Below are 13,451 nucleotides of genomic sequence, written 5' to 3' on the forward strand. Positions count from 1 at the left end.
CCATTCACCACTGGCTGAGTTTTATTAAACGCCAATATAAATAACAAAACAACTCTTGTGGCTGCACTATTCCTACACGCCAAAGGAAGGATTATGCTGGGGATTAACATCTTAAAGTCTATGAGACTTTCTGACTCAAGGCTCGGAGCTGGTAATCGTGTTTGTCTCCTGGTTCAGCGATTAGTGCTCTCTTTCTTGCACTTTCCCCTGGATGGCCAATGTCCCTTTTTGCAGGCACAGAGGGGTGGGGGGCTTCTCTCCCTAGTGGGCCCCCAGCCCCCCCCCCATTCACGCGCCGGCTGTTCCTTTCCCCTTACCTGAGGAAAACAATCAGAAAGCTGGCGGAGATTGGCAACATCTCCTACAGTGATTTCTTTCCTTCGTGGGAAAGAAGAGGGGTGCTTGGGCAGCGGGTCGCGTAAGGAGCGAAGAGAGGCCTGCCGGGCGCTGCCTTTCCGGAGCGGGTGGGGAGAGGGTTGCGTCGATGCAGAAGGAAGGGAGCCTTTCGGCACCTGCCGGGCGGATTTCGCCGCCATCAAGACGACCTGTGCGTCAAGCTGGATTTCCTGAATGTTTGACTTGAGGCACCAAAGCACGTTATGCGGGTTCAGGGCAAAGGCCTCGGAATGCGGGTCCCGGGGGAGGGGTTACGATCTTCTCTGCCTCTCTTCTCCTCTTGTAGATTCTCCCGCCTCTCTCCAAACACGGAAGGGGGAGGGGCTGGCGCGCTGAAATGACAGCGCAGCATCCTAGCTCGGACCTCTGCAGGACTAGATTTGACAAATCCTCCCCGACAGGATCCGAGGGAAAATCGAGGATGAGACTGAGAAATCCGCACAGGGGTCCAGTAAGAAGGTGGGGCGTGAGTTTACACTGTTATTGCTCTTGGCTTCCTTGGCTCCCCAGAAGGGGACTGACAAAAATTCCGAGCTCACTCCGGCTCCCAAGCACTCACCATCATCGGTAATGAACTCTGACAGGGTGAGGAGTCCTCTGCTGGGGTAGGGGGGGGAGCTGATCTTTCCCACTCGGGCCTCCTCGGCGCTGGAAACTGTGCTTCTAGCCTGCGGCGAAGAACTAAAGCTCTTCAGGACTGGCTAACTTTTTCTCTCCCTCTTTCCGCCTTTCTGAGAGCTCACCAGGCAGACTAGGATTTAGGCTACAAAGCCACCCTTGGCAGATACGTCATCCGGTCCTTTTAGCAGAGCAGAGACCCTCCCTTCCCCTGCAGGCAGGGCGGTTTACTGTGAATTGGGGGACAGGCTTGATGGGCGGGCAAACTTTTGCTCCTGCAACGCTCTGGGAAAGGAGCCCTTCTCTGCGGCCGCCCTCGCCCCATTCACCTGCAACAGCAAGAGTATGGGCGTGGGGATCATTTGTCCTCTCTGGCCACTTGTGAGGTCGAAGTGTGGAGGGGATGTAGCCTGTGGCTTCACAGCAACACCTACCCTAAACTTTGGGGCTTTTGGGTCGTCTCAAAGTTCAAACTTCTTAAAAACAACAAAGACTTTCTAAAGGTCTCCACCCCCTTCTCCCTCCCCTTACGTCACTTTTCTCTCCCTACACACACTCGGTCCCCCTTTCTTTTTAAGGCTTGGGGATGAGTTTAAATCATTGGGCTCCCATTTCTTGATAACTGCCTGCTTTGAGCTTTTGTTCCCTTAAAGTAGGACTGCACACTGAAAGCGGGGCTGAAGATGAACAGCTTGACCCTTTAGGACAGTTCACGCAATGGACAGGAGCAGTTCTCGGTCACCAAACTCCCTGACACTATTCACGCGCTCCCCTCCCCCTTCGCATAACATTTCAGCCTCGTTTCATCTGGACAATCTTTTAGACCACACAAGTGCCTCTTGAATTTATTTAAGTTAAAAGAGTGTAAGAAGAGTCCAGCTAAGGATATTTGGCGTCGGTCACGTCTTTGCAAATCTGAGTACAAATCGAAATTGCTTTCTTTCAGCAAAACCGAGCAAAATGTTGAACATATAAAATTTTGCAACTGAGTGTGAACGGCTGATTTCTGGATTGCACTAGCAAGTTAGTTGTTCTTGGCGTTCTTTTAAAAAACAATACTCTTCATGGTGGGAAATATTTCCAGAAATATTATCAAGAGTGATGTTTCTCTTGAAGGTTACAATGGAAACACACAACCAAAATTCTTAAAATTCCATGATAATATAGAGGGTGACTTTTTTTTAAACGCCTGTACTTTTGCACAGTGATCTAACACACACCACTGCATATATCCAAAGAAGCCCTTATTTTAAAAATAAAGTTATATAAACTCCCTGATATCTTTCGATTTACATAGATTAGAGACTGATTTATGTCATGTGAATATGTACACAATATATTAGTTTCTTGGCATACTTTTTCTTTTTCAAAATAATTTCCTTTCCTGGAAATTTCCAGAATCAGAAATGTGCAATTCATCATAATAATACTTTACTGTTACTACATATCTGCACAGGATACACTTAAATATGCAATATTAACTTCTTATAGACAGTAGAGAAAGTTTGGATTTTGACAAAGGAAAGCATTCACCGTTTCAGTGCATCATAAAAACATAAAGTCTTGAGAGAACATAAAAACTGGGGGATCAGATACCCAAATACTGTTAAAAATCAACTAAAGAAATCTACTGTGGGGCTGCCCTGGTGGTCCAGTGGTTAAGAATCCGCCTTCCAATGAGGAGGACACAGGTTCGATCCCTGGTCGGGGAACTAGGATCCCACATGCCGCGGAGGCAACCAAGCCCGAGCGCTCTGGAGCCTGCGCGCCACCAACTCGAGAGAAGCCCTCGCACCACAACGAAGAGCCCGGGTGCTACAGCTAAGACCCGATGCAGCCAAATAAATTAATTAATTAAGAAAAGAAAAAGAAATCCATTGTGTTTTTCACTAGCCCTAACCATTAGAACCAGCTTGATCTCAGTGTTTGTTTGGAGTTATAAAAGCTAATCAGGTCTTCCTGTAGTCCTCCACTTAACTGGATTCTGATTCTATTCTTCCCCCCAATATATTTTATCATAAAATCAACGCAGTACTTCCTAGCTTAACCAAAAATTTAAGACCTGTGCAAAGAAGCATGTTTCTATGATGCTAAAGTAAACTTGCTTTTGTTTCTATTACATTAACCTATTGGTTTGTCTTTCTTTGCGGGCAACTCCTTCCATGAGATGTAGATATCTAAAGACTGACACTCCATAATATCTCCCATCATTCCAGTATTTGTTTTTAGCAGTCTGATCATCTCCTCAGAACCTAGCTTTCTCATCCTCTGTTTCTTTTAAAATTAACACAAAAATCCTGCATCCACTCCCATGTGTCCCTTCAATTTTTTACCTTGGCTAGCCAAGACATTAGAGGGTTTTCTTTTAGGGGGACTGTAAAGAGTATTTACTTGTTTGGTATCAGTGATCATCACCTATAAAATAATGCTAACGTGTGCATGCAACCATGGTAAGCACTTCTGCTACCTTTCACTACTGACACATCTTTTGCTTGGTCAAACTCTTTTATGAAGTTCTTATTCTGCAGGTTCATGATACAGAGATAGAGACCCAAAGAAGTGTGAGAGAGGCAAATGCTGTATTCTGGAGACACTGAACATTTCTTTCATTTTTAATATCTTCATTTCTGCCTTATGAAATTAATCTGTTCTAAAAGGATTGAGGAGGGAACTGGGGAAATAATTCTTTTAAATTTAGGGAGTTTGTTTTTAAAGTGGAGGAGACGCAAAGCACAAATATCAACCAGCAAGGTGAAAATCATGGCAGTTTTCAAATAAATTCAGGACAGAAGGAAGTCTAGAGGTTGGGTAGCTGCAGCGGATAACAGTCTCTTTCATGGGATTCTAATTTTCATTTTCTTTACTTTGTGCCTTCCAGGCCGGCTCATGATCTCCCTGCAGAAAACATTAAACAAATTGAAACCACTCCAAAACACTTCCAGCATCCCCTTCTCTGAAATACAACTTGTTTCCAATTCCTACAATTCGAATGAGACCGAGACCACAGACAATATCCTTTTTCTCCGGCCACTTTTCAAATCCTAACATTCCAACTGTGCCTTGCTGAAACTTAAATCTGCAAAAGGGACTCCTCTCCAATCTACTGGAGTCCAGATCCATCCCCGCTACTCATGCACCGTCTAACACTCGGCCCAGCACACACTTCTGGGGGCTCTGGTTCTAAGAAGTCAGCCACTTCGACAAGAGGGTGGGCGTGAGCGCGAGGAGGAGGACGACGCAGGGAGGGCTATTGAGCAATTCAGAACAAGTTCCCTTCGAGGTCCAGTAGCCCTCCAGCTCTTTTTTTCCTATTGAAAAGCCGGGAGAATCGGGAGGACGGGCCCCATGTCCCTACAACGCCCCCCAGCGCGGAGCAGAGGTCATGGAGATGTCAACGCTGCCCATTCGCTCGAGGGAGCTGCGAGTCGGCCGCTCTTCCCCCTACCCGCCCCCCGCAGGAAGCCTCTTTGCTGTCCCGCCCCGCCATAAACTGGGGTTAACCCTAACGCCCCCCACCCCCAGCAAACCAAAAACCTATATCCGTGCTCGGAGCCTCAGTGTGTCACACGTAAAATGAGGAGGTCCCTTTTCGTTCTCAAATGTGAGTGCTTTTATTCTCGCATCCCCTAAAAGCCTATCAGCTGCTCCCCTACTCTATCTGCCCTGGCAGGAGACGCCCCTATGAATCCTCCAATCTCCTCTCTCTTCATCCTCCCACGTCAGTCCTTCTGGAACCTAAACACGCTTGCCCACCGAGTGCCCACAGCTCGTCATCCATATCCCATTCCTCCTTTAACCAAATGAAAGCGTTTTTAAATAGTTTACGATTTGATACAGCTCCTAAGAAGCTTTGCCAAGAGACGTCCGGCATCACCAAAGGGCTAACTGCTTTCCCCAGGATTCTGACCTCCATTAACTAATTCCTCGGATCCCGACGTCCGGGAGCTAGGAGGCCGGGCAACGCCCGGTGCGGTGCGCGCGCGCGCGTCGGGGCGGGGGTGGGGTGCAGCCGCAAGGACCCGGGCGGGGGCGGTCGCCTTGGTCTCCCCGCCGGCCCCCGGAGCCCTGGCCCCTAATGAGCCGCTGAAAGGGAGCGGGCTCCGGTGCGCGTGGCTCGCAGGCCTCCCGGAGTCCCGGGCGCCCTGATTGGCCAGCTGCGCCTCGCGACCTCCATTCATTAATAAATTAGCGGCACGCTCCAGCCGAGCGCGAGCCACCAATCACAATGGGCAGCGGCGGCGACAACAGCCGCAGCTTGAGCCGGTGCAGCCGCCACCGCTTCAGCACTCCGACCGCAGCCTCGAGCTCCAGCAGGAGCTTTAGAACCATTTTATGCTGATTAGATAAAGGGGGAGAAGAGAGGCGGGGGCGATGGGAGGAGGAGGATGGATGGCAGGGCCAGGGGAGGGGGGAAGTGGGTGAAGAAAGAGAAAGAAATGAATGATGATAATGCAATGAAAAGAGTAAGCCGGGGAGGGAAAAGCGGGGGAGAAGGGGGGCTGACACAGGGGGAGGAGGCGGCGGCGGCCGCGGATGGGGGGAGATGGGGGCCCCGGGGGCAGATCTGATTGTTTTCTTGGTGGTATATAAGGGGTTTTAAGGAGAGTCGTGTGCCAGACACGCAGCCACTGAACCACAAGCAGCTTCGCTTTAACTGGAGTGCCTGGGAGTCGCGTGCCAGGAGCCGCACGGCCGGGGACTTACTGACAGACAGACACGCACCACCAGCACAACACACGAGACCCGGGCGGGTCGCCGCGGCCGCCGGGGCTCTTGGCAAACTCGCACGACGGAGAGGTCCCCCGCGGAGCCGCGCCGCAGTAGCGCCAGTCTCGCTGCTTCCAAGGCAGCAGAAGGGGCAGCACTGCGCTCCGGACTGCTCGGAGAATCGCAGCACACGCCAAATAGCGACGCCGAGGCACATTTAGAGAGCGAACCAAGTAAGTATCCGCGCGGCGGCTTCCAACTTGGAAGGGTGTTTCCCGCACTCCGTCCCACCACGCCCGAACGCCCTTCGCTCGCGCTGAATCTTTGTCACGGGGGCCGCAGCCCTTTCCGGGGCGGGAACACAGCCGTCAGGGCGGCCGGTAGAGTTCGGGACTCAGTTGGCTGGCGACGGGGTCACAACAGGGGCGCTCCTGAGCTTGGGGAGCACTGGAGGGGTTTCCTCCCCAATTTACCTTCCTCCTTGGCGCCGTTCCGAGGCGTTCTTCTCGGGTGCGCGCAGCAGTACATCCCGGTGACACCAAGAACATGCCTCTGCTTCTATACTGACGCCTCGTTTGGTTCTTTCTCCTTCTCTGCTCTCTTCTCCAGGATGTTCGTCAAATCTGAGACCTTGGAGTTGAAGGAGGAAGAGGACGTGCTGGTGCTGCTCGGCTCGGCCTCCCCCGCCTCGGCGGCTCTGACCCCGCTATCTTCCAGCGCCGACGAGGAGGAAGAGGAGGAGCCGGGCGCGTCGGGCGGGGCGCGTCGGCAGCGTGGGGTCGGGGTCGGGGCCGGGGCCGGGGCGCGGGCTGGCTCGCCGGGAGGGGCCGAGGGCTGCCGGCCAGCGCGGCTGCTGGGTCTGGTGCACGAGTGCAAACGGCGCCCCTCCAGGGCGCGGGCCGTTTCTCGCGGCGCCAAGACGGCCGAGACGGTGCAGCGCATCAAGAAGACCCGTAGATTGAAGGCCAACAACCGCGAGCGCAACCGCATGCACAACCTCAACGCGGCGCTGGACGCGCTGCGTGAGGTGCTCCCCACGTTCCCCGAGGACGCCAAGCTCACCAAGATCGAGACCCTGCGTTTCGCCCATAACTACATATGGGCGCTCACCGAGACGCTGCGCCTGGCTGACCACTGCGGGGGCGGCGGCGGCGGCGGCGGCGGCCTGCCGGGGGCGCTCTTCTCCGAGGCCGTCTTGCTGAGCCCCGGAGGCTCTAGTGCCGCCCTGAGCAACAGCGGAGATAGCCCTTCGCCTGCCTCGACGTGGAGCTGCACGAACAGCCCCGCGCCGTCTTCCTCCGCCTCCTCCAACTCCACCTCGCCCTACAGCTGCACTTTATCTCCTGCCAGCCCGGCGGGTTCAGACATGGACTATTGGCAGTCGCCACCTCCCGACAAGCACCGCTACGCACCTCACCTGCCCATAGTCAGGGACTGTATCTAGAGCCGCCATCTCTGCTACCCACCCCAGGCCTTAGTGGCTACCCTTTCCTGTCCCCGTTCAAGCCCTCCTCCCACCCCTCTCCTGACCCCGCTTCCATGCCCCAGAAACGATCTCACTACTCAGAGCAGGTGTAGCCGTTATGATTCCTGGGTTGTTTGTTGCCTTCCTTGGCGAAGGGCTTCCTTCATTCAGACGGGCTCTCTAATTTATTGGTGTGATGGAGCTTATTGTCAAAGAGGATGGTAGAGTTTGGGGGGCACTTCTTAAGGCTAAAAAGATGCTGGGAAGAAATGAAGGTGGCATGTCGAAAGAGTTTGCAGAGCGGACTGACGCTCCTCCCCTCTCTCGGTGCAGTGCGTGTGAATCTCCCAGAGGGAATGCAACTGGTTCCTGTGATCTCTTCACCTTTGCTTCTATGTAGAGATGTTAATGTCGAGTAGAAAGAAATGTATCTTAGCATCTGAATGATTTTACCGGTAATAATATTATCCACAGATTTGCAATGGCTGGCATCTGCTTTATTCCCAGTGCTGTCTGCGGGCTGTGGGAATTTCACCTGTCAAACCAAACTTTCCCTCTCTGATGTGCACTTTGTTCTGTTTCCCAGATTCGTCACAATGCCTATTGTCCCGCCCTTCTCTTTCCTTTTTCTTCTCCATTTTGCCATCTGTCTCTTATGATTTATAAGGGGGAAAAAGTTGTTTTGTTAGAGGGCCAGGTTAGAAGTCATTGTATAATTTGTAGGCTTTGTAATGATTGAATGCAAGCGTGGAAATTTAGGCTGAACTCTCTATCAAAAGGAGAAATGTGGAGGAAAAGGGAAAAATCAGGAGGGAGGATTGCTTCATGTATTATTTATCTCGACCTTTTAGGGGAGAAGGAACTCCCCTATTCTTTCAAGAGATTAAAAATAAATCAACAGGCTGAAAACCTAAGCAGACACGGAGCATTGCCAGGATCAGCCACACACGTGTTTCCTTCTATTTATTATAAAGAAAAACTTCATGAGAAAAGTATGTATTTTTTGTATATTCTACAGAGTTTATTCTAGTATGTATTTACATCTTGGAAGAACAAGAAAATTGTTCTCATGATTAAACTATAAATAAAATATCTAATTTTCATAGTTTTTGTGTGTTGTATGACAATTTTTTCTTGCTTATGTGGCTTTTAGAAGAATGAGTTGCATTTTTCTGAAATTCTCCCAATATCAAATTGAGTAGAGTACTTGTATTTTTTTGTCAATGTTTGTGTAGAGATTTCACTGACACATAAGGTCTAAGCAATCACAGGAAGCTGAATTATATTCGAGACACTAACACTGATATAAAAGTATAACTCTCAATACAGACAAAACTTAGTTTCTAAGAAATCAATTTTGGAGCAAACAAGATTAGTAAAAAAATGGGGGAAATTTACGATAATTTTATTTTGATAATTAATAATTATTTTAATTAATGATAATTAAGCCATGATAAGTGCCAATGTTCAGAAACCTTGATTTTAAAAAACAGTGAAGTTGAAATTTCTTGGTGGAGTATGTAGAAATTTGATTCTTACACTTCACTTCTTTGAGCTTCAGTTATCATCTGTGAACTAAAGGGATTGGACAGTGATCTCTAAGGGCCCCTTCCAGCTCTAACATCTGTGACATAACTGAGTATTTATAAATTCATTATTGAAAGCTGATTTCATATTAGCCAATCCAATCTTTGTTAAAATAGTTTACACAACTTCTTCAAAGAAACAGCAAAGATGTTTTCTTAATCTCCAGGGTACATAACTCTGTAACTTGTACCTCAATCTCCAAAGCAGAAATCAGTGACCTTTGGCCTTGGGTCAAAGATGACCAAGTGAAGGTTGACCACATTCTAGGTTTAAGCCCCTTAGGGAAGGGTGTCCAGGACAACACAAACTAAAAAAAGATCATGTCAGTAAAGAAATGTTGGTTGTTCACTGTCTCCCCAACCCGCAGAACTTCATATCTGCTCCTGGTTTGAGCCAAATCTTCCACTCCTCTGCATAAAGCAATGATAACTCTCCTGAGACGTCTATCTGACACTGCTCTTCCTCTCCATCTATATGGAAAATATTAAGTGTTTAATATCTCAATAACTCCTTTTTTTTTTTTTTTTTGCCGTACGCTGGCCGCTCACTGTTGTGGCCTCTCCCATTGCGGAGCACAGGCTCCGGACGCGCAGGCTCAGCGGCCATGGCTCACGGAACCAGCCGCTCCGCGGCATGTGGGATCCTCCCGGACCGGGGCATGAACCTGTGTCCTGTGCATCGGCAGGCGGACTCTCAACCACTGCGCCACCAGGGAAGCCCAATAACTCCATTTTTAATAAAAGGAAGAACCAACCCAGGGTTTGTCTGGCTTTCATCTCTGGGTGTAAGGGAGACTTGTTGGAAAACCCCTTCTAGTTTAAAGGTTGTATTATTCTCAGCCACTCGATTATCTGATATGAGGAGAAAGTGATTTTTCTCGTACATTCACCTTTATGTTTCTAGTGTTTAAAAAGCCAAGCCAGCAAGCAAAGCAATCGTAGTATGAGAGTTTTTAAAATCACGGTTTTAATGCCAAATAACTGTTAATTTAGTGATGATGATGCTTTTATGGTGATTATAGGCTTCTTTTGGAAACTTGCCAAGGAAACAGGTTCATGACACAAGTCTGGGGAAGGTAAATCTTCAGGTGCAGGTACTCAGGAAACCTCAGCTGGTGAGGGGGATCCTATAAACAGGTGGTGACCCTGACAGCTTATTTGGAGAGGCACAGGTGGGGGGAGGGTTCAATAGTCATAGTTTTGAGTAATGGGTAATACACCTAATGACTCAACCTGCGACCTAGTTGAATCTAGCAGCCACCTCTGCAGTTTCTCCAGGACCAGAGACCCGTTCAGCAAGAGCTTGCAGGTCCTCTTACACACCAGCATCACGTCATATACGGCAGGAATTCCGTCTCCCGTCTGTGGTCTACACTCGGGCTTTTCCCCCCGCTATCTACAGCAGACCTCATTTTACACTAAGTAGGTGCAGTTATTTTTTTATGGCGTCTAATCACTTTTAGCGGTCAAGAACGATGTTCTTTCTGCCTCACTTCGCGCTGGGAGTTCTCCTCGCCACCCACTGCAACCTCCGCAGCCTGTGGGCTGAGGCCCAGTCGTCCTCTCCCGTCCCTTGTAGAGATGAGAATTACTGGTCGAAGCTTCAGCGGTAGGGAATATAGTCGATCTTCCTTTTTACCCATTCGCCTCCCGCCCTGGGACCAGCTCGGTCCGTCTGCACCAAGCAGGTTCGTGGGCCGCTGAGCCAAGCCATTCTATTTCTGGAGCTCTCTGCTGAGAGCCGTTTCAAGCAAGGCCATGAAGACGTTGTTCTGATGACAGTCCCACACCGCAAAATTTGCCAGATCTTTCCAGCTCCAGGGGCGCAGTGGCGTGTTTACCTAAGCCTGGAGAGGTGCGAGGGTTGGTCCTGGCCCGGGTGGATCTCTGCTTCGGCGCCGCCAGGCTCCGGGCATTGATTGTATTTACTTGTTCTGAAGTGCCCAGGACTTAGGGCTGATTTTCCTTCACCAGATCTAAGACAAATCCATCTGAGGGCGAACAAGGAGAAAACGGAGAAGCGGAAAGGTGGGCCGCCGGGCGAGGTAGGGACGAGAGGAGTACTGGGGCTCCCGGAGCCCCCAGCACCTGGGCAGGAGCCGTGTAGGCTCCCTCCCGGGCAGAGCCCTGCGGGCCCTGCGGAGGCGCGGGCTTCGGAAGGCCCCGGGCGGCCTTGGCCGGGAGGGAGCGAGGGTCCTGTTACCGCGGAGCGCATCTAGACCCAGGGCCCGCTTCTGCGGCGCCCACCCTCCGGCCCGGGTCGCCTGGACGCAAGGCTGCGGCAGGGCCGAGGCAGAGGCAGGGAGTTGCGAGCCGCCGCCGCCCGCCGCGTGCACCCCCTGCATCGCACAGCCTTGGGCAGGTTGTGACTGCTGGGCCTCGACACCTGGAACCCGTTAAAAGCGCCTCCTCCTCACGCCCGGCCACGGTCTCTTCCCCCACCCCCAGGCTCCCGAGTCCCAGGCGAGCTTTGAATGTATTAATTAAATAAAGCAGGCAGCCCTTGAATCGCGCCAACGCAGGGCGCTCTCGGGAGCGTGAAAGTCCTGGCCTCCGAATCCGCAAAAGAAAAATGTGTGAAAAGAGAATTAGTGAAATTAGGTTAGACCAATAAAACGTGAGGGCTCCAGCACCCCCCTTCCCGCTCCCCCAGCCTGGGGCTAGAAGGGCTATCTGGTCTGATCTATTGTTTCCCGCCCTGGCAGGGGGTTCATTGTTTGATAAATAATTCCCCCTCCATTTTATTCTTTAAAAAAAAATGGGTATTTGCATAATCACTGCTTTGATGTGGCCAGAAATAGGAGGCTTGGTCTCCCCAAGTCTGCTATTGGTAGCGAAGCAACAAAGCTCGATCCAGATCTTTCACTTCGCTGACAGCGTGTGGGGCAGATTGTCAGAAACGGCTGCGTTAAGCTCCTGCCTCCTTTTTAAAAAGGATCCACTTTAATGATTAAACCTAAGGAATGTCCCCAAAGGGGGAAGGCGGTGAAGGACGAGAGCTCTCAGCCCCCTCCACCTCCCTCTGTCCTCCAGGGTTCATTGTTCTCGGCAGTCTCTTTTCCAAAGCCCTTGCGGGCGTGCGCCTCGCTTGGGGCCTCCCCACGTGGCTCGCAGTGGGCACCCGCCGGGGTCCGCCGGGGCCGAGGTCTGCAGGAGCGGTCCTTCTCGTCCCCCACCCGTTTTTCCTTTCCCAGTTTGGTTTACCCAGCCTGGGTGGGGTTCGTCTTATGGAGGACGCCGAAGTGAGCTGCTCTTTGGTCCCCGAGTGGAAACGAGGCGGGTGGGGAGGGCCCCTGGGAACGCAAGATGGGGGCAGTTTCAGATGGTCCCCGACAGGAGAGAGGAGCAAAGAAATTCAGTCATCCGGAAAGCGGATCGAGAAAGCCAGTGTGGCCGGAGCTATTATATCCCTGCACGGTGGCGGGAGTCGGAAGATGGAGTGGGAAAGAGTCCTGATGCTGTGTGCACTACAATAAATGACTTTTTTTTTTTTTTTCTTTCCTCTCGGTGCCGGGGTCGCAGGAGGAGGGAAGGCGGTGGGAGTTCTCTGCTATCATCTCTGCTTTCTCTCTCACCCAGCTTCTCCAAACCTTCAAGCACGAAGGGGGAAAAGCCAACTTGGATTATTGACTAGGAACGCTATGTGATGAGGCTGGGGCTTCCTGAGCAACCGGACAGCCGCCAGCTCTGCGCTCCAGCCTGGGTAGGTCTCACCTGTGGGAGAAACGCTCAGCCTCCTCGGGCCCTAAGCCCAGGATTCCGGGAAGGCGGGGGCGGGGAGACGCAGGCGGGAACGAAGGGGGATCCGCGAAGCACCTGCGCGACCGGGGTCCCATTCCTCTTCCGAGCCCCCGCATCTCACCAAGCTGGACTCCGGGGCATTCTTCAAGTGTCCCACCAGCTTTTGGACTCAGAGCTTCAACAGTTGTTTAGCTCATTGTAAATTCTCTTTTTACTTATCTTTCCTTTTTACTTTTCAAGGCTGTAATTGTATAAGCAATCGTTTTCCTTCATATCAAGTTTCTCACAAAAGTCATACTTCTTACGAAATAGAAGGACTTGGGATTCAAGATTTTTCCCAATGGAAGCATACTTTTAATTTTGTTTGGACTTTGACAATAGCCCTGTAGAGTCATGTTACCTGGTAGACACTGGAGGGTATACTGAATTCCAGAGATGTAAGAAATCAAGAGGCAAAAAGTTAGAGTTATTTCAAAGGACACATCTCCCAGAGAGGCTGTTTGGACTGTAGCTGGTCTTTCAAAGATTCAAAAACAAGTGTATATCTTCTCTGATCTTGTTGAAGTGTAGAACAGACTGTGCCACCAGTATTTTTCATCATTCATTCTTCCCTTCTAATGATTCCATTACCACCTTCTCCTTGATTCTCTCCACTCCAGGACCTGGAGGCATACCTGGAGACATTAAACAACGAAGCAAAGAACCAAAATCTTTCACCTATCTTACTTGATCTAGAAACAATTAAGTAAAAGTGCTGAAGTCCATGTTATATGGGAACAGGAACCTTCAAAATAAGCAGAGAAAGCTGGGGGCTGGTTTCCAGGGTAGCAGCTTGCAATAAAGCCTAATTCCTTGTGACAAAGAGGTCATCTTCCTTTTCACATGTGTTTATGATCCCTTTGTGCATTGTATTTTGGCATAAAAGCTTCTATGCTCTG

The 13,451-nt window shown here is 50.6% G+C and overlaps 1 protein-coding gene and 1 long non-coding RNA gene across 5 annotated transcripts in view; one reads left to right on the forward strand and one right to left on the reverse strand.

The window, feature by feature from the left end:
- LOC138842698 (uncharacterized) overlaps window positions 1-6,432 on the reverse strand; it is a 42,440-nt gene extending 36,008 nt beyond the window's left edge. For all 4 annotated transcript variants that reach the window (XR_011377472.1, XR_011377469.1, XR_011377470.1 and 1 more), the window contains exon 1: window positions 6,195-6,432. This is a non-coding gene — a long non-coding RNA (uncharacterized lncRNA). The remainder of the gene's footprint in view (window positions 1-6,194) is intronic.
- Window positions 5,585-8,231, forward strand: NEUROG2 (neurogenin 2). Its single transcript, XM_060299095.1, has 2 exons — window positions 5,585-5,954; window positions 6,331-8,231. Exon 2 carries the CDS (start codon window positions 6,332-6,334, stop codon window positions 7,163-7,165), a length of 834 nt encoding a protein of 277 aa, XP_060155078.1. The 5' UTR covers window positions 5,585-5,954; window position 6,331; the 3' UTR covers window positions 7,166-8,231.
- Window positions 8,232-13,451: the final 5,220 nt, after the last annotated feature.

This window comes from Globicephala melas, chromosome 5, assembly GCF_963455315.2.
Source record: "Globicephala melas chromosome 5, mGloMel1.2, whole genome shotgun sequence".
NCBI classification, from domain to species: domain Eukaryota; kingdom Metazoa; phylum Chordata; class Mammalia; order Artiodactyla; family Delphinidae; genus Globicephala; species Globicephala melas.

Excerpts from the sequence above, each read along its gene's own strand:
- NEUROG2 (XM_060299095.1), top strand. The coding sequence starts at position 6,332 with ATGTTCGTCAAATCTGAGACCTTGGAGTTGAAGGAGGAAGAGGACGTG.